Below are 21,415 nucleotides of genomic sequence, written 5' to 3'. Positions count from 1 at the left end.
ATTGCTCTACCTGTGATGACCCAGGAGAGACTTGAACCCCCCGATGCAGAGGATCCAGAGCTGATGCGTTGTCCATTATGCCACTGGGCCTGTGATATTGCTGTTGTATGCCATAGTGAATTCTAGGAACCACTAGTAAACCTGCAGATTGAGAGCGAAGTGCTCTACTAAGAACATAAGGAACAATCAGATCTCTGATATCAGATGGAGCTTGGCCATTTAAGGCTTCATATGTGAGAAGGAGGATTTTAAATTCTATTCTGGATTTAACAGGAAGCCAATGAAGAGAAGCCAGGATAGGCGAGATATGATCTCTCTTTTTAATTTTCATCAGAACTCTGGCTGCAGCATTTTGGATCAGCTGAAGGCTTTTTAACTACAGCTTGTGGACTTCCTGATAGTAAAGAATTACAATAGTCCAGCTTTGAAGTAACAAATGCATGGACTCGTTTCTCAGCATCACCCCTGGACAGGAGATTTCTAATTTCTGCAATATTCTGCAGATGAAAGAAGGAAATTCTGGAAAGCACTTTGATATGGGATTTAAATGACAGGTCCTGATGAAAAACAACACCAAGATATTTTACTTTAGTATCTGAAATCAGTTTAATCCCATCCAAATGAAGTGACTGATTAATCAGCTTCTTTTTCAGACTCTGGAAGCCTGCCAGATGCCTGGCTCAGAGCATCGCCACTGATGGAAGCTGTATGTCTTCCCATGATGCACCAAACATTTAATAGTTTAATATAGTATGAGTCAGAAATTGCTCCTGGATTGTTTTTTTTTTTCCACAACTGCAAAGACAATAACAAAAATGAATAAATAGAAACCATAGGTTTTTTGTACAACAAAATATTCTGTATTTCTTCATAGGCCTGTTTGGAAAAACAGATTCTTGACCACAAGTTGATGGTTGGAGGGCTCAATGGGCCATGGACAGCTGACAAGGTTGTGCCCCTCTGTCACTGACATGTGACTATGCCATGTTAGTTACCTTAACTAGCAAAGGAGACCCATACAATGATCCTCCATCCATCAAAACAAAAAACAAAAGAAACACACAATGCATTTTAGGGCTGGTAATTTAGCAACTTCTACACCACATATTTGCCTTTCAGATTTCTAGACAAAGAAAGAACTACAAGTGAAGGCCATTTTTTCCCCCCATTTTAGATCAGTTCTATGGATGCTGAAAAGTGCCACAATACGGTAAATAAATTAATTACATATGAAAATAATAATTTTGCCTAAATGTGCCAGACACAATACCACATAGAAGAAGTGTCCATCCCTATGTACTGGTTTACGGCTTGTGTGACTATCAAGGGGATTGGAAAACCTAAATTTAATTGATTTAATTTAATCAAGCAGGGTGACCCAAGGCATCTGGTAGTGTTTGTTGATGTTTGCAAAAAGTATTTTTGTTTTTAATCAAATTGGTCTAAGATCATAAACCAGGACTACTGGGTATTGAAAAACCCAAGAAAGAATAAAACCAGAAACACAGTGAGTAGAAAGTGATGTAAAAGAACCGATCTTTAGCTAATGATGTTTCATTACAAAGTTGATGCTTATGTGCCAGCCTAAAGTAGGTTTTGTTCCTGATGCTCAAGTTTTTGTGACATCAGTTGATGAGCAGCAGTTGTACTCCTCATACATTGAATTGTCCTCCACTGAATTTTATTGATTTCATAATGAAGACCAGCAGGGGTTCCGTTATTCATAAATAGAGTTCAAAAATTCCCCAAATCCATCCAAGCTGCATGTCTTTAAAATCTTGTTTCTACAGTTTCAGCCACAGTTTCCACTGTTGGTGCCGTGTTCTCTTTGCGCCTTAATTTTTTACAGCAGGGTAGAGCTTGAAGAGCCTCCTTTGGACCCTTGGTCATAAATATATAAAGGAAGGGGTCCACCAGTGGACTGAGGTAGAGCAGCATGTGAGAAACCAGCCCCAGGTATTGCACCTGTTCTTTGAAAGACAGAGCCTCTAAGAGGACACTGATGATAAACGGAGAGTAGAGGAAAGTGTAGCTGGCCCAGATTCCCCAGATCCCCCACACTGTCCTCCTCCTCTCTGGGCTAGGAGACTGGGATCGGGAGCAGTGTAATGCCCTCCAGGAATCCATGGCAAAAAAGAGGAGGAAAGGAAAAGGAGCGAGGAGAGAGATGGCGAACCAGAAATCTTGGTGCATTACAGCAAGGGTGAGTATGCCAAAAGGGCTGGCCCATGCCAGCAAGGTCACCACAGGGGACTGCCTTAAGCTGGTGCAACAGCCGAGGCACTGTGGGTAGGCCACCAGCAGGTGGCGCTCCTGAGCTATAAACAACATGAGGGTGATATTGGAAATGACCCCAAAGTAAAAGATGATGTCAGTGCCATTGGTTGATAAGACTGGGTCAGTTTCCAGGCTCTGATCCACAGCAGGGCGACCAAAGAAACTGATGACGTCTGACACCAGGAGGAATATGATGTGCATAGGAACCTTGTTGTCACCTAAAAAGGAAACATGGAGGGAGGAATTACTGATACTGCAATATCAAAACAGCACTCAATGCATTTTTGGTTCTTTAATTATAAATCTACAGCTTAGGATAGATGTCAGTCACTTATCATCAATTATAAATGGGAAATATTACTACCACTGCTAATGGAGATGTGTAAAGACTTATAGTGGATTTGTGTTTTATAGTAGCAGACATCTTTAATCTTACAGTGAAAATTTTATTAATTTTTACCTTTAATCACTCAGCAAAGAATGGCCTCCACAGGCGTACATATAGGGGCCCTCATGCGATCACATTTTTATGCATAAGCCTTTCAAAATTGAGGTTGAGACTAGTTTATGAATGTGTGTCTTAAATAAAACTGCTCATATCAGTATTTGTAATGCGTGTGCACTTTTTTGGAGAATACTGATTTCATAGTCTTTGGCTACGTTACAACCGCAGGCAAATGTGGCCCAAATCGGATTATTTAATCAGGTAAGGCTGTCTAAAAGAAGTGGGGATGCTCAGATCTGTCCATTATCTGACATTTTTTCAACATTTGAGCTACATGCATATGTGGCCCTGAACCTGATCTTTTGGAGTTTGACTCCCCCCACCCAAAACTTGGAGAGAGTTTGTTTCTGCAGTCATCTAGAAGTCGACATTATAAAATACTAAGAACTGCTTAACCAATAATATATATAATATAGAAAGAAACTAATTAGAAAACTGATTTATAAATATATAAAGTTTTATTTGAAAAAGGACCTCATGAAATTTTCTTCTGTCTTCAGTGATGTATGTATATTTGGAAAATTAAGATGTGTGGGTTTATTTTCCTGCAGTACAGTTGAGAGGAGAATTGGTGACATTTGTGAATAAGAGTAATCCTTGATTTAATAAAGTTCTGAATAAACTTGGCCTCTGTGAACTTGTTGAAATGTCCCTATCAAGACAGTTTCTTGTACTGAAATGACAGCCAGATTTACCTTGTAAGCCACAATAAACTTCCAGTCTCTTTTTATTAACATATTTCAACAGCATCTCCTGACATAACAGACAGAATATCAGATTAAAAAGGTACATTTTGTGTATTTCTTAGTTTATATTAGGAATACATGTTTTTTTAAGTATTCTCAACTGTTGTCATCACAATATAAAAACATGTGTAGTTCTCCTACCTCTACCAAGATTTTAACCTTTTAGTTTGATTATTTGCAAGAAACAATCAGGTGGATTTGATGACGCAAAAGATGGATTTGAATTAGAAATATATAATTAAAGGGTTACAATCTTTTTTCTTTTATACATCTACAACTATGGAGGGGAAGCATATTTATGGTCACTGTTTACTTCAGCAGCAACATCATCTCATAGAGGTTGGATTAATGCATTTATTAAGAATCATTTATGCAAACATTTCCTGAGACTAAAAAAGAAAATAGATATAATATTCTGGTTTTAGTTAGTTAGTTTTTAGCTCTAATCTAAAAGAAAAAGTTGAAAAGTGTAAGGATATATTTTGTGTGTTTTGCTTTGCAGACACAATATTCAATTTTAATTAGACAAATATATTGCTAAAGTTCTTAAGTGTCAGTTTCTTTTGGGCAAAATAATTTCAAATATTCAAACCTTTAGACAGATTCTTGAGAGTGTAAAGAGCCAGTCCAAGGGCGGGCAGCCCGATGCAAAAAGTCAGCCACTTCATCACCTTTGCCACCTGCACAGCTTTGGAGGTGCTATTTTCTGTGACATTGAGGATAAATGAGGGATCTGTGGAGCCGTCGGCCATGAGAAGCAGCACAGTTTGTGTCTTCAGCTGTTTAAAGGCGGCACAAAAACCTGGTGAAGATGCCTTTCAGCTGATGCGTTGTAAACTCATCATGATGATTGTCTGAAATTAAGGAAAAATAAAACAAAGATCAATGTATTTAGAGAATTGAATTTAAAGTGCATACAAAGTATTTACATTCCTGGGAGATTATCAAATTGTAATACATTTTAACCACAAACCTCATGTATTTTGTTGGATTTGGGTCTTCTTGACTAACATTTAACATTCTTGATAACATTTATATTTACAATAAAAGGCCTGCTTAGCACAATTCAGTACAAAGACAATTCAAAGTCCTTAACATGAATTAAAGAATAAAACTATTAATCAACAATATCTCAGTTTAACTTTAAATCTCCTGTTTCTGAGCTCCTTTTCCACAGGGGGGAGGATTGTGTGAATGTGACTGAATGAATGTGAATTTATCGTTTTCTGGAGTTGTCTGAAGCGAGGGTCTGTTAAATGCAACATCAGCAAGCTACCTCCTTAGACTGAATAATTAAATTCAGCCTCAAGGTTGCAAAAGATCACATGAATTTTTTTTAAGCGTCTAACATGCAGGAAAAAAAAACCATCACCTTCAACCTGTTCTTACCTGAGTCACCTTCTGTCTGTTCAGAACATCTTTCTCTGACTCTAGGTTGTTTTTAGCTGAACAAAAGAAACGTCTTCTGTTTCCAGGTCAGGTACAGACTCCATAAAGCATTTGCGGAAGAGTTTTGTATCATTGCTGGGAAGCTGGTTACTGCTGCAGCTTTCTTATCTCCAGAATTCAACCAGCTGCTTTGAATGAGGCCTGGATGTTCTGAAAAACCTCTCCTCCTTCATACAGTCCGTTCTGAGCTAGAGAGGAAGAGTTGATTTGCATGTGAGACCAGTGTCAATATGTCAGAGCAATATCTTGAACTTTATCCCTGGTTGTTTGTTGCTTTCATTTTTGAAGACAGGTTGAATTAACTTCTCCAATGAAAACAAATTATCCTTTGAAATGGACTTTTGAGTTCCTCTTAGGTCCTGTAGGAAGACTGGCAGGCTAAAGAGCAGCCAGAAAGCATTTCAGTGATGGCACACTGATTATGTAAACTTGGATTTTTAACCTGATATTGCATAGCTTGCATTAAATGATTAATGTTATCATAAGTGTGCAGTTTTTGACCTATTTTGGTCCTGGAATAGGGAAAATAGTAGGAAATGCAATCCTAACTGACCTCCCACAATGCCTTCTGCGGCCCAAATTGCTGTCACAGAAAAGGAAATCAAGTTTATTTTCAATTCATTTAATTTTAGTACCAAACATTCACAGAATAAGACAAGACACTTTACAGAGACATTTCAATCAAATCATACAATCAGATTGGTAAAAGGTCTTCTAACTAACAAAATCCAGCGGACTGCATCCAAGCATTTACTTTGCAGGACTCACTCCTTCAATGAGCATGTAGCACAGTAGATTGCTCATCTTAAGGTGGTTGCATGTTGGAGTAGCTCTGATAGTTTGACTCTGGTAATATTTTTTACGAGCTATTTCGTTTCTCCCTTTGTGGGTCAAAGTTCTTTTTAAAAAAAATGTTTTTTTCCTTCTTGGATACTTATGATGCTTAATATCTCTAAAGCTGAAATAATGGACCAACTACTTCCGTAAGTACCAGCTGAGATGAGGAGTCACCTGTGGGGAGCAGAGCAGGAGCAAGGAGATGAGAGATGAATAAAAAATTGAAGCCATTTCTTCCATCAATCATCATGGTAAATGTAAGATATTTAGGAAACAAGTTAGAGGAACTTGAAGCCCTAGCAAACACGCAGTCAGAATATCAGCAATACATTATTACTTGTTTGACTGAAACGTGGCTGCAGCATCATATCTTGGACTGCAGTGTCTCTCTGCCAGGTTTTTTGACCATACAGACAGAAATTTGAAGAAGACTGAGCAATTCAAAGGAGGGGGAATGGCAGGGCTTGTGAGCACATGGTCAATCAGACATGTTACTGTGTGGATTTTTCACTGCAGCCAAGATATTGAACTATTGGTTTTGGCCATACAATTTTCCCAGAGGATTTACCAATGTTCTGTCAGTAACCATTTACATTTCACCATCTGTTCTGCTGTTGCTAAGCTACAGAAACAACAGCCAAATGCTTTTGTGCATTTAGTGCCTCACTCTTTGCTACACTACCAGTGTTCCAACAATTTATTAGCTGCTGCACCAGAGAAATTCAACATCTTTTATACCAATGTCAAGGACTCATACATCTCTGAAGTATGACATAATCTTGGGAAATCAGATCACAATCTTGTTTTTTTCTCTTTAGATTTCAACCACTTTATAAGAGACAACTTGCGTTAAAAATAACTGTAAGGAGATGGTCGCAGGAAGTTGAAGAAGCCCTGCAGTGTTGTTTTGAGGCTTCAGACTGGGATGAACTGTGTCAGCCACATGGAGAGGACATCAATGCAATGACTGAGTGTTAGACTGACTACATCAACTCCTGTACAGAAAACACCATCCCTACCAGAAGAGGGAAATGCTTCCCAGATAATAAACCATGGATCACAGATGATCTGAAGGAACTGCTCAACAAGAAAAAACAGCCTTTAAGAAGGAAAGCAGAAACTGATGAAGAAGGAGACCGTTCCAGTGATGACCCTTATTTCATCATTCTGCTTCATTCTATCTCTATTCTCCCACTCTGCAGACTCTATTAGTTCATTCTCTAACGTTCTGCTCTCTCTGCTTTTTCTCATAATAGCTTCATCTGGTCTGTTCCTGTTTGGCTGTGACTCCATCCTGGAGAGAAATATCAGCTGTGCTGCTGCCATCAACACCTTTGTTTATAGATGCTGGAGATCGGGCTGTTTTTCCAGTGTAGTCCCGTTTCTCTGACTGTGACTAACTTGTTGTGCTCTCTTCATCCTCTGACATGGGAGCTGGCTCGGAGCTCGTCTGCCTGGCTGTGTGTTTCCTGGACGGGGCCGGCTTTTACAGCTGCTTTTTGTATCTCTGCTTCTGTCTCCTTGAACCCCAGTCGGCCTCAGCAGATGGCCGCTCACACTGAGCCTGGTTCTGCTGGAGGTTTTTTTCTGTTAAAAGCGAGTTTTTCCTCACCACTGTCGCTACAAGCATGCTTAGTGTGAGGGATTGCTGATGAGTCAATGAGTCGATGCAATCAACTGGTTTTCCTTAGATAGAAAACTTTGAATAAATCTGACTGGATGATCTGGTGAATGGTAAAGTGCCTTGAGATGATGTGTTGTGAATTGGCGCTATAGAAATAAACTGAATTGAATTGATTGTGGAAGACGTCCTGCCTTGATCCAGGACCAAAGAAGACTCAACCAGCAGTTCTCAGTGACTATAGACCTGCTGCCCTGACATAGTCCTAGAGAGACTTCCGCTGGTTCGCCTCAGCAAGCAAATCAGCAGCTATAAGGACCCACTGCTGTTATCGCCATGGAGATGGAGTTGTAACATCATACACCTGCTTTAAAGGGGAACACCGTTTTTTTTTTTACATTGGCCCCTTGATTTTAGGTTATTACATCACATTTTACTCACCCATATTAGTTTTGTGTCATTTGGAGCTGTTCCGAAGATATTCGGTTTTGTAATCCAAGTAACGTCTTCGTATGAGCAACGAGTTGAAGGCACAAACTAAACTGTTCATCATTTATTCTTTATGGTACGCCAGCATTCATAACATGTAGGTGAATCACTGTCCCCCAGACATCCACGGTTATATTTTTCATATTTTTTCTTAAACAGAGTGTGTATGACTTCATCCGTGCGCCGGACTGGAGTTGTGATAGGCAGCCCGGGCCACAGGCGGCTACGCTCTACCCCTTTATTAATTCAGCGCTATCTGACGTGGTTTATAGGCCTGTCAGATAGCGTTCCCCCCGATGTCATTTACGTGGAGTTGCAATAAATCCCAACTCTCTGCAGGTACTTATCTTTGTCTTCCACTCTATTCAGCTGGCTTTTGAAACACACGCCAAGAAGGTGGGGGCCGGGTGGTGAGAGTTACGGGGGCAAGAAACGCAAAAGTAACGCAATAGTTACTTTTACTAGTAACTAGTTAGTTTTATTGTGGAGCAACTCAGTTAGTAACTCAGTTACTTTTTGGGAGAAGTAACTAGTAACTATAACTAATTACTTTTTCAAAGTAACGTGCCCAACACTGGCAACAGTCACATAAACAAAAACGGAATAATCCAGGCCAACAGACCTTAGAGAGGGACAGAATAACCCTATTTACACTACCCTTGAAAAACCGTGCCGATACTGGTCCGAGCTCAGTAACTGAGATAACTTATCGTGTGTAAATGGAAAGCAAACTGAACTGAACCGAGCTAGACACAACCGAACCGAGATAACTGCAGACCAGTTCCAGAGGTGGGCTCGGCTCGGTTTTTCCCTCGCGCGGTTCTCTAATAACAAGAGCGCATGAGCAGAACGCATCATCTCCGTCTGGCTGCACATCCCGATTCACACTCCATTCCAGTAGTTGGCGGTAATGCCCCTCCGGAAGTTGTTTGCCAACCAACACAAAACAGAAGAAGAACAACAACTATAAACAACAATTGAAATCTTCTCCAAGCAACATTTTAAATAATGGCATTTTAAATAATAACACCGAAGTACAGCAATAATAATCAAGCATAACTTTCTGAATGTGACGGGCGCCGCCATTTTGATTTGCTTGATTCCCTCCTTCTTCGTCTTCTTGTGTTTAATGGTGGTTGGCAAACAGCTTTTGGTGCATTACCGCCAGTGACGTGCGGTGAGGTTCATAGCTGGTGAGGCACTGACGTCATCAGAATCAGATTTGCAAATAGATGCATAGATTGACAGCAGTTAACAGGTTATGTTTCACTTCTGCATCCTTACACATACAAACTGAACTGTAGCTCACAAAACACACATTTCCTTAAAAAACAAAACAAAATAAATGTTATTACTGTCTTACCTTTACTTATAAATGAAGTCCACGCGTCGCTCCTTCTGCACAAAAACATCCGTCACTTTGCGATAGAAGTCCTCCTTATCTTCCTTCACATTTCTGCTCGAATCGGAGGTAGTAACTGTCAAACTCCAGTCTCATGCGCTCCATGACTGAAACTGTGTCCCGGATGCGCGCAACACAGTATTCAATGTCCGTCACTTTGTTTTGCAGCACTCTGAAAAGTGCGTCGGTCTCATTGAAAATGCCATCAAATGTATGGATAAGAAAGCATGTAGATGCTTTTGACAGCCACCGATCATATCCTGCTGCCATCATCAGCGTGTCATTATCCCAGCTATCGGGATTTTCCATAATGACATTAAACACAGCACGCAGATCGTTTTGGTGCATGCTTATTGTCTGCAGCAGCCGAGAATTTGAATTCCACCTTGTCGGCGCTGCTCTGGGTAAACGGCGCTTGACAACATCATCCAACAAACGAGTGCGCTTTGTGGACTTGCTGAAAAATGCCCCGAGTCCCTCAGCTGTTTTAAAAAACGCACGACACTTGGGCATGCACTTTGCTGAATGCAATAGCACCAGGTTCAGCTTGTGTGCGTAACAGTGTGTAAACATGGCCTCAGGCACCTTTTCCTTAATTTTAGCCTGCACCCAATTAAGCTCTGATGCCATTACAGCTGCCCCATCATATGTCTGAGCTACAAGCTTATCAAAACAGCCGTATTTCTCCAGCACACTCAGGACATACTCAGCTATGGCAGGTGCACGTCTGTCCGCACTCACATCATCGAACCCCAAAAACGCCTCCTTCACCTAACAGCCTGCTTCTGGTTGAGTCACATAGCGCAATATGACGCTGAGCTTTGCTTGTGACATCTGTGGTCTCGTCTACTTCTACAGCTACAAATGGGGCTGCACTTATGTCCTGCTTAATATCATTTCTAATGACATCGCCGACTGCTTCAATTAATTCATTCTGTATTCTATTGGACAAGCCGGAAAATACAGTGGATGTCTCCAAATGTCTAGCTAGTCTGTCATCTTTCTCAGCAAGGACATGCAAGAGTTCAACATAGTTGCCACGATTAGCAGAGCCCTTGCTCTCATCATTTCCACGAAATGCTAGCTGCTGTCTAGCGAGAAAGCAGGTCGCATTGATGAGATCTTTTAAAATCTCTCGGTTCTCATTTACCTTAGCATTGTGGATGCTGATGTTGAGTCTCCGCTGTTCATCCAAAGCCAAATCTATCCTGGACAGGCCGAAGGTTTTTAGCGCGATTTGGCTTTGAATATGAGTGGTGGACCGCTCATGTTTGGGTCCACACAGTGCCACAAGTTGAAAAAAGAAGGCAAGGAAAGCAGAAAAGGCGGTTTCGAGCAGGACATCCACAAAGCCAGTCTTTTCGTGAATACCACTCGGTTTGAAAAGAGCGGTTAACCATCTGTCCCGTACTCTGAAACAAACCTTTCAGCTCCGGCGTTGGTCTTCCTTTGGTTATTATCTCCTGCTTCGACTGAAAGTCCACTTGAGAACATTTTTTTAGTGTTGTAATGTAGTCATCCATGTCGAAAGTCGGGATAAGCGAGAGGAAAAAAATCACTGTCTCTATTATAATCTATCGCTGCACTTGACTTGCTTCCCGATGAACAAGACGAACGTCTGGGATCTTGAGCACCCCCTGCCATGAGGCAAGAGAACTGCCTGGCTCACCTTGAACCTGTTCTCTGCCGTTTATAATCGCTCATTACACGAAACACGTTACACAAACACAGTTGGTGACAAAAAGCACTCTACATAAGCTAAATTATTGGAAATAAGTTCACATATTAAATTTGTTTAAACCATTTTATTGACGCCGTACAGCAACATGCTCTCTCCGCTTGGCAGCCAGCGCAGAGCAAGGGGTTGCGCAATCCAAGGTGAGGCAGAGCTCGCTGCTGCCTCACCGGCCTCGCTTCCAAGCATTTGAATGGGAAAATAAGAAAATTCAGCGATTTTGAACAAAAAAAAAATCGAAATTGGTGAAGCTACATGAAAAATAAATATTTTTTAGTACAAACCACCGGATGAATATAACAATTTAAATTACTTTATGATTATATATTTTCTTTCTTTCCATGATGGCTGGTGAGGCACTGCCTCACCTGCCTCCGCTGACCGTATGTCAACTGCTTCATATCCTCCTTCAATACTGGCAGTAATACCGCAGATCGTCAGTAGGAGGCGAGGAATCGAGGAACCGAAATAGTGTGATCTGTAAACGGTCCTCAGATCCGAGCTTGGCCTGGTTAACTCATCCGAGCTCGGACCGGTCTCGGCATGGATCGGTTTTTCAAGGGTAGTGTAAATGGGCTAATAGAGAATAAAAGCTAAACTCGCTCTACAATCTGTGCTTCACTTGGTGTCGACCCTAGGCTGAGCTGAGTGAAGCTCAGTGCTGGATGGTGAACGTCACTCTGTTTCTGTTCCGTTTGATTGACTGGTGATTTTTGATCATTTTCAACATTAAGGTCTGTTTTATACTTAACCAAATCTCATTATTTCTCAAGGTCATAACACTGACGGGTTTTGGTTGAGTCGGAAACGTACCTGAGTGGTTCACAGGGGGTAAAATGTGTGAACTACAACAGGGTTATTTTATTTAATTGTCCTGAAATTGATCAGTTTTGGTCATTTCTGCTGTATTCATCCATCCTGGAGTGTGTATGTCGCTCCTTTCTATCTCAGTGGGGACTTGTGTCGTTCTGTAACAGCCAATAGTGGACCCCTGTCGTTCTATTCAAACCAAGTGGGGACCTTAATACCCCGTTTACACTACCCTTAAAAAACTGAGCCGAGACCGGTCCGAGCTCAGTAACTGAGATAACTTGTCGTGTGTGAACGGAAACAACCTGAACTGAACCGAGATAGACATAACCGGACCGCGCTAACTGCAGACCAGTTCCCGAGGTGGGTTCGGCTCGGTTTTTTCCTGGCTGGTTCTCTGATAACAAGAGCGCATGAGCAGAACGCGTCATCGCCGACTGGCTGAACATGCCGATTCTCAAAAGCCGACTTTCTCAAGTACATCCGCGCAAGGTTGCCGTCTTCGCCTGACCCACCGCAAACACGGAAGTACAGCAATAATAATCAAGCATAACTTTCTGAATGTGACGGGAGCCACCATTTTGATTTGCTTGATTCCCTCCTCCTTCGTCTTCTTCTTCTTGGGTTTTACGGCGGTTGACAAACAGCGTTTGGTGCATTACCGCCACCAGCTGCTTGAGTCCCTCCTTCAATCCTAGCAGTAATACCGCACATCGTCACTAGGAGGCGAGGAGTCAAGGAGTCGAGATAACCGAGATAAGTGTGACGTGTGAACGGTCGTCAAAACTGAGCTTGGCCTGGTTACCGATCCAAGCTCGGACCGGTCTCGGCCTGGATCGGTTTTTCAAGGGTAGTGTAAATGGGGCTTTAGTCTGTAATGCAAATTAAGGTCCCCTCTTTGTCTGCTAAGAACGACATGGCAGCAGCACTTTGAATAGTTAAAACAGAGGAGCAACTTACAGTACAAAATTAAGAGATAAAAATGTATATGAAAAATATATAGTTGTTGTTGATACTATATCCTGTTATTAATTCATTCCCAACTTAAATGGCATTCAAAATATTATTCATTGTCAAATGTGGCCATAATTTCACTTTTTGGGTAATATTTGTATTGAAAAGAATTCACTCAACTTAAATAATCAATTTCTTAAAAGAGTTAAAGTAATTCATTGTAGTAAGGAAATACTCTTTAGGTAAAAACAAACAAAAACAAAAAAACAGGTACAGGCAGTTCTATTGCAGTATGTAAAGGTCCACACTTGGATATGTAAATGTCACTCAGAGATCTAAGTCCCCTCTTGGCAATTTCTTTAAGAATGATTAAAAGTCAAATCTTTAGTCATATTATGGTAGCAGAGCTTTAAAGCTGCAGTCTGTAACATTGAGAAGAGAGCAGACTTCGACTGAAAATTTGAAGAAAAACAGGTTTCACGCCACTCCCCCACCCTCTCTGCTTCACTCATGCCCCACCTCCAAGCTCCACCCCTCTCACAGCATCTGCGCAGCTACCGCATACCACATCTTCTTTTTTGAAGTCTTTGCCGTGTAAGCAGTTGTCGGCAGGGGCAGTAAGGGCAGTTTCTCTTTCGCTGGTGGCTGTCGCTCCGCCATGACTTCCACGCGCGTCCTCCTGACTGCAGCAGCCGGGCGCTGCGGCAGGTTCAGCGGTGAGAGGGAGGGGGCGGGATTCAGCGTGTGTGAGCTGTGATTGACACTCCATCAGACGCTCCTCTGGCTGTGATTGGTTGTTTTGTCTCGTCCCGAATTATTCTTTCCAGATTGCAATACAGGCAGTATGCGGGACCAATTGAAGCAGTTTTTTTCACAGGTTACATATCACATGTACTGCTGTCTGGGCATAAGGATAGTTTTAGCCAATATGACAAAAAAGTGATTTTTAAAAACTTACAGACTTCAGCTTTAAAGTACATATCATTTTTATTTTTATTTTTCAATAAACTACAAAGTCCCCTCTTGGCATGATAGGCTGGCAGTCCCCTGTCGGTAAGGTGGGCGTGTATGTTGGTGTGTGTGTGGGTGGGTGGGGTGCGGGGGGTTGGAACTTGGAATGTCTGCAGCATAACTATAGAGATAGCTCAGGATAACCTGAGCCACTCTAACTATAAGTTTTATCAAAAAGGAAAGTTTTAAGCCTAGCCTTAAAAGTAGACAGGGACAAAAGTAGACGCCTGACAAAATATAAGAGCAGACCTCACATCAATTGCTTTCACCTAGGAGCGCTGATGTGATTTGGTGGCACCATCTTGGGGAGGTCGATAGCTTAGGTCAATGTAATGTGTTGAGCAGGAACAGAATACATTTTAATCAACTTTCTGAATAATGTGTTTTTTGCTGAAAATAAACAGGTGGTTCAGTTTATTTCAATATTCTTAATGGGGTTTAGAGTAATAGAATATTCTGATTGTACGTGCAAGCACAGCCACTCGTACATTTTAATCATTTTTTTTATTACTTTATACAGAAACATATCTGTACAGGTGTACACACACACACACACACACACATATATATATATATATATATATATATATATATATATATATATATATATATATATATATATATATATATAAAAAAACTGTTTTCTCACCCCTCGTGGGGTGGTATGTGTCATCCTCAAGCTCGGGTCCTCTACCAGAGGCCTGGGAGTTTGAGGGTTCTGCACAGTATCTTAGCTGTTCCTAGGACTGCGCTCTTCTGGACAGAGACCTCTGATGTTTTACCTGGAATCTGCTGTAGCCACTCTCCCAGTTTGGGGGTCACAGCCCCCAGTGCTCCAATTACCACTGGCACCACTGCTGCTCTTACTTTCCACATCTTTTCTAGCTCCTCCTTCAGTCCTTGGTATTTCTCAAGCTTCTCGTGTTCTTTCTTCTTGATGTTGCTGTCGCTTGGGATTGCCACATCTATCACTACTGCCTTCTTCTGCTGTTTGTCGATCAACACGATGTCTGGTTGGTTAGCCATCACCTGTTTGTCAGTCTGGATCTTGAAGTCCCATAGGATCTTAGCTCGGTCATTCTCAACTACCTTAGGAGGTGTCTTCCATTTTGACCTTGGGACTTCCAGCCCATACTCATGGCAGATGTTCCTGTACACTATGACAGCTACCTGGTTGTGGCGTTCCATGTATGCACTTCCTGCCTGCATTTTACACCCCGCTGTTATGTGCTGTATTGTTTCAGAGGCATCTTTGCACAGTCTGCATCGGGGGTCCTGCCTGGTGTGGTAGACCCTGGCCTCTATTGATCTTGTACTGAGTGCCTGTTCTTGTGCTGCCATGATTAGTGCCTCTGTGCTGTCCTTCAGTCCAGCCTTTTCCAGCCACTGGTAGGATTTTTTGATATCAGCCACTTCTTCTATTTGTCTGTGGTATACGCCGTGCAGCGGCTTGTCCCTCCATGATGGTTCTCCTTCCTCTTTCTTGTCCTCACTTTCGGTTTTCTCCTGCCTGAGGTACTCACCAAGCCATTTGTCTTTGGGGGCCATCTTTCTGATGTACTCCTGGATCTTAATTGTTTCATCCTGGACAGTGGTCTTGACACTCACTAGCCCTCGGCCTACCTCGCTACGCTTGGTGTACAGTCTCAGAGTGCTGGATTTGGGGTGGAACCCTCCATGCATTGTGAGGAGCTTTCTCGTCTTGATGTCAGTAGCCTCTATCTCCTCCTTTGGCCAGATTATTATACCAGCGGGGTATCTGATGACTGGTAGGGCATATGTGTTGATGGCTTGGATCTTGTTTTTCCCATTCAGCTGACTTTTCAGGACCTGCCTTACTCTTTGTAGGTATTTAGCTGTGGCAGTTTTTCTTGCCATCTCCTCGTGGTTTCCGTTAGCCTGTGGCACCCCAAGGTATTTGTAGCTGTCCTGAACATCTGTTATGTGGCCTTCTGGTAGTTCAACCCCCTCGGTTCTGATCATCTTCCCTCTCTTTGAGACCATGCGACCGCACTTGTCCAGTCCGAATGACATCCCAATGTCGTTGCTGTAGATCCTGGTAGTGTGGATCAGTGAGTCGATGTCTCGCTCACTCCTGGCATACAGCTTGATGTCATCCATGTAGAGGAGGTGACTGATGATTGTTCCGCTTCGGAATTGGTATCCGTAGCCAGTCTTTGTGATGATCTGGCTGAGGGGGTTCAGGCCTATGCAGAACAGCAGCGGGGATAGTGCATCGCCTTGGTATATGCCGCACTTGATGGTGACTTGTGCTATTGGCTTTGCATTGGCTTCCAGACTTGTTTTCCACAGCTTCATTGAGTTCTTGATGAAGGCTATTAGAGTCCTGTTGATCTTGTACATTTCCAGGCATTCCAGTATCCATGTATGTGGCATTGAGTCATAGGCTTTCTTATAGTCAATCCAGGCAGTGCACAGATTTGTCTGCCTGGTCTTACAGTCTCGGGTGACTGCTTTATCCACTAGTAGCTGGTGCTTGGCTCCTCTGGTGTTGCTTCCTATTCCCTTCTGGGCAGGGTGCATGTATTGAGCCATGTGCCTATTCATCTTAGCCGCTATGATGCCTGACAGGAGCTTCCATGTTGTACATAGGCAAGTTATTGGCCGGTAGTTGAATGGGGTTGTTCCCTTCTGCGGATCCTTCATGATCAGGATTGTCCGTCCTTGGGTTAGCCATTCTGGATGGGTCCCATCCATCAGCAGTTGGTTCATTTGTGCTGCGAGGCGTGCATGAAGTGCGGTTAGTTTTTTCAGCCAGTAGGTGTGGATCATGTCAGGGCCTGGTGCTGTCCAGCTCTTCATGCCTGCCGCTCTTTCTTGGACATCTGCCGTTGTAATGGTTACCTAAATCTGCCTTTTTGAAAAGTTTATGAATGGATGAATTAATTTAATTTCACAAAAATAACAATCTTCACCCTAATGCAGAGACCAGGAAGCAGAGGGAATCTTGAAGATTTAATGAAGAACAGAGGCAGACAACCAAAAAAACTAGTGATGTTATGAGATGAGCCAAGGCTTCGAGGCGTGTGTCGAGCAGTGTTGGGCATGTTACTTTGAAAAAGTAATTAGTTACTAGTTACAAGTTACTTCTCCCAAAAAGTAACTGAGTTACTAACTGAGTTACTCCACAATAAAAGTGGAGTTACTAGTAAAAGTAAATATTGCGTTACTTTTGAATTTCTCACCTCTGCTTCACATGGAGGGAACGCTGTGTGACGGGCCTATAAACCCTGTCAGATAGCGTTTCCCCTGCTTAACATGGGTGGGGGGGGGGGGGGGGGGTATCTGATGGGCTTCTAAACCCCATCTGATACCATACCCCCTGTTTAACATATGGGGAACCGTATCTGATGTGGTGTAAATATCATCAGGCTGCATTACCTTTACTCATGGGTATGAAGTTTTTTAACAGGGCATTCAGATCTGGTGAGTGTATGAAATTAATAACTGGGGATGTTTAATTCTGAAATCCTGTGTGTTTGGGTTGTTATAGATACTGCAACATATACCTATCTATCTAACTATACAGATCTATATAGATGTATAGTCTGTGTGACATAAAATATGGATCTCCATCCCTTCCACAAAGCCCATCAAATAATGTTTAAAATTTAAAATACAGTACGTTGAAAAGGCAGAGTATCTATCTATTCATCCATCCATCCAGATTTCTACCTTTCTCCATATAGGCTAACAATTGATCGTTCACACTCTCCGTAGTTCCCCTGTTGCTCGCCTTTAGCGAGCATGCACGTTTCCTGTCGCTTGCGCGGTTAATCTTGCCACCTGCGCTGTGCGGAGATGCAGGTGAAACCTTATCTGATGGGGAAACGCAACTCGACGTAACACCGGTATTTCCATCTGGAAAACGCTGTTTTGCTGCTGGAGTCCTCCTCACTCTCCATCTCTCTGTGTGTGCTGTACGTTAACACCCGTAACAGCCAATCTCATCCTCCCCTCTCTCATGACAAGGCGCGCATGGGTCCTATTATGGAAAAAAGGTTCATTGTGCGACCTGAGTAACGTGCAGTAACGGGGTGTCTGCAATGGTAACTGCGTTATAGTTACAGTCAAAGTAATTAGTTATACTACCTTGTTACTAAAAAAAAGGGAACGGCGTTAGTAACGCCATTACTTTTAACACCGTTACTCCCATCACTGGGAGTGTCGAGGTGTGATTCATTTAGAGGAGGGGACAAAATTGATGATGCCCGAGGTGCTACCGTGATACCACGTGACCGCTTCAGGAAGCGCAGGAATTTTGACAGGCATTTAAACAACCTTAGGATTCAGTCAAGATCTGGGAGATTGGAGGAGTGCCTCTGTCAGTATGATAGAGTTTGAATAGATTCAAAGAATAGATTGGTTGTTTTTCCAACCAATCTAGTTGTTTAAAACCATTTTGGTGAGAATAAACGTAATAATCAAAATCTGAGCAAGCCATCGGACCAGTGTTGTGGTCAAGACCACCTAACCCGAGACCAAGACAAGACCAAGAGCAGAGTGTATCGAGACCGAGACAAGACCAAGAATTTTAGGGTCCGAGACCAAGTCAAGACCAAGACCGAGGGAAGTCGAGACCGAGTCAAGACCAAGACCAGCGCCAGTGTTGCTGCCACTTTTTCATTTATGCCTGTTTTGTGTGTATTTCATTGCTGTTGTTAATATGCGCCACCAGGGGGTGCATGGAGGGGCTTTGTATGCAGATTAGAGATTAGTTTTCTAAGAAGAAGCGATTTCCAGAGAGAGCTGATGCATGTGTCGGTCACAGGTCGGTCACAAAGTTTAAGTAAAGCAAGAAAGAAGAAAACCAAGAATAATTCCACTCTATTCTGGTACTCAGCCAACGAGGTATTAAGTCTGTTTATTTGTGGCAGTCGTCATATTTGTTAATTGTCTTTATTTTTTGTAAGCTAATTATTGTATTGTTTGTGCCTTTTAGTTTTCACGGTGTGGTTTATGAGTCTGAACAAGCAAGATTCAATAAATCCATCTGTAGAGAAAGCCACTTGTGCCTGTCGTACCTGGGGGAATTACAGTGAAAACTCGGACTGATCTGCACGAGTGAAGGCGAGGCGGCGGCATGATCAAAGGAGCAGCAGTCTGGCCACAGCGTGATCAGCGCGTGCACTAAGCCGGGAGCGCGCACAGGACCGAAGCATGCGGTTTGAAGAGCAACACTTAAGATAAGGCCATAAGAAGTTTGGACATTCACAAGTTAAGGGACTGTTTGAAAAATATAAAGCAAGCTTATGGTTTACTAATCAAGCGGTGATCATTAGTAAAGTTTTTTGTTATCACTGGGTTTCTGTTAAGCCATAGTATAAGTTTAAAGACATTTGATAAAAAAATTAAAATATATATATAATAATAATTTAAAGAAATAATAATAATAGTAAAAAAAATTAAAAAGAAAAAAAAAATTTCACACATTTGATTTAAGAATCAGTTTATTTTATATTGTTTCATATTGGGACATTTGTAACATCAAGGTGAATTTTGTATTTCATTTGTAAGGTCAAGAACTTTTATTAGAACAATTTTGGGTTATATCTAAGTAAAGGAAATAATAAGTTATATTCTTATTACTGTATTGAGGTTAAGTGTTACATTTTGATTTTCTTCTACATATATATTTAACCGCCTTCAGAAAGAGGGTGACTTTAGTTAACATTAGACATTTTTCACTGATTAGTAACAAGATGTTGACATGACTGACCCAAATAAGCTGCCAGTAAGTACAAACTCTCAACATCATTCTGAATGTACTGATCAAAACTAAGAAGAAGTGGGAGAGTTAAAACACTCACAGAAAAGGGAAAAGAAATGCAAAAAGAAAGGATCAAAGGACTCCAGCAAAGGTTTAACTATAATTATGAAAAATGGAGAGCACGTGCCAAATCATCTAAACTACCTCTCTCTCAATCAGATCCTTTAAGTAATGACATACTTGAAGATATTATAGGTGATGTTAGGGGTCTTTGTGCAGACGTCACAAAGGTTTATGAAGAGTTACGCAAGCTCACCCCACCAGATCAAGAGACACGTCGTAGAGTAGATCTATGTGTGGAGATCTCAGGTTTCCTTGTGAAAAGAGCAACCAACAGACTGGATGGAAAAGAGGAAGAAGAAGAAGATTGGCCAGAATCAGGTTCCCTCTTTCAAACCATAAGTAGTAAGTCAGGCTCTTTTAACACAAATAAGAAATCTTCTGAACACTCAAACAGATCCTCTACAAAGCATCAAGAAGCTGCAGCAGAAGCAGCAGCAAGTCAGGCTGTTCTCAAAGTGTTACGAGAACAAGAAATTGAACAGCAAGAGATTGAAAGGCTTGAAGTTGAAGTCAGGAAAAAGGCAGTAGAGCAAGAAGCATTGTTTAGACAAAGATGCTTGGAAAGAGAGGCAGAAGAAATCAGGTTAAGAATGCAGAGAGAAGCAGATGAAGCTAAGTTCAAGGCTCAACAAGAAGAAGAATATGCAGCTCTGCAGAGAACGCTTGATGAAAAGAAAAGAAAGGTACAGCTCCTGGAAAGGGTAATGGATCTTAAGGCAGCAGAAGCAAGGATGCAGGTTTATGACCAAATAAGTATAACAGATGAATGCAAAGTTGATGCTACAAATTTTAATAGGAAAGGTGAAGATGTTGAACATGTAAGGTTCCCATCTCAGCTTAAACAAGTCTTACCCCAAGCTGCAGCCACCTCAGTAAGTGATGGTACATCAGACCTTGTTAAAGCGCTGGCAAGTGCACTAAGTGCTAGTCGTATCCCTGTTCCTGAACCGGCTGTGTTTTCTGGGGATCCCTTAAGCTACAGTGACTGGAAACTGTCATTTCAAACACTGGTAGATCAAAAGAACATCCCAGACACTGAGAAAATATTCTACCTTCGGAGATACTGTATGTGACTGGAAAAGCTAAAAGAGCAGTTGAAGGATACTTCCTGCTTGGAACAGAATCTGCATACGCTGCTGCATGGAAAGTTCTGGATGAAAGATACGGAAATCCGTTCACAATTGCAACAGCTTATAGAAACAAACTGCATGCGTGGCCCAAGATTACTTCAAGGGACAGTTTTGCACTAAGAGATTTTGCAGATTTCTTGCGCAGTTGTGAGACTGCAACAGCTCACATCAAGTCATTAGAAATCCTGAATGACTGCAATGAGAACAGGAAGATTCTGTCTAAGCTTCCAGACTGGCTTGCTGCTAGTTGGAACCGAAAGGTTATTGAAATCAAGGAACAAACACATCAGTTTCCCACTTTCAGCCAGTTTGTTGACTTTTTAACCAGAGAAGCCAAGATTGCTTGCAATCCTGTTACATCATTGCAGTCACTAAAACAGTGTGAGCCTAACATATCAGACAAACCGAAACTCACAAACCAGCGACAACTAGGAGCTAAGACACTGACAACAACTTCACAAGAAAAGATACAGCTAACATGTGTATTCTGTAAGAAACCCAAGCACAGTTTGCACAAATGCAGAAGTTTTCTGGGCAAAGCTGTGCCAGACAGAGTCAACTTCATTAAATCAGAAAAGCTTTGTTTTGGTTGTCT

At 41.8% G+C, this 21,415-nt stretch overlaps 1 protein-coding gene across 1 annotated transcript; it reads right to left on the bottom strand.

Moving 5' to 3' along the window:
• Positions 1-722: 722 nt before the first annotated feature.
• On the bottom strand, positions 723-5,026 carry LOC119795235 (chemokine XC receptor 1-like). The gene is made up of 3 exons (XM_038303125.1): positions 4,918-5,026; positions 4,121-4,382; positions 723-2,495 (listed from the first exon to the last, which is right to left on the bottom strand). Exons 2-3 carry the CDS (start codon positions 4,278-4,280, stop codon positions 1,771-1,773), a joined length of 885 nt encoding a protein of 294 aa, XP_038159053.1. The 5' UTR covers positions 4,281-4,382; positions 4,918-5,026; the 3' UTR covers positions 723-1,770.
• Between the last annotated feature and the right edge of the window lie 16,389 nt (positions 5,027-21,415).

This window comes from Cyprinodon tularosa, unplaced genomic scaffold (genome assembly GCF_016077235.1).
Source record: "Cyprinodon tularosa strain WSP-4 unplaced genomic scaffold, ASM1607723v1 ctg505, whole genome shotgun sequence".
NCBI lineage: Eukaryota > Metazoa > Chordata > Actinopteri > Cyprinodontiformes > Cyprinodontidae > Cyprinodon > Cyprinodon tularosa.
This window is presented reverse-complemented; position numbering and strand designations above follow the sequence as displayed.

Excerpts from the sequence above, each read along its gene's own strand:
- LOC119795235 (XM_038303125.1), bottom strand. The coding sequence starts at position 4,280 with ATGGCCGACGGCTCCACAGATCCCTCATTTATCCTCAATGTCACAGAA. Across the intron at positions 2,496-4,120 it reads TCTCAAGAATCTGTCTAAAG|GTGACAACAAGGTTCCTATG; the intron begins GTTTGAATATTT and ends TTTCCTTTTTAG.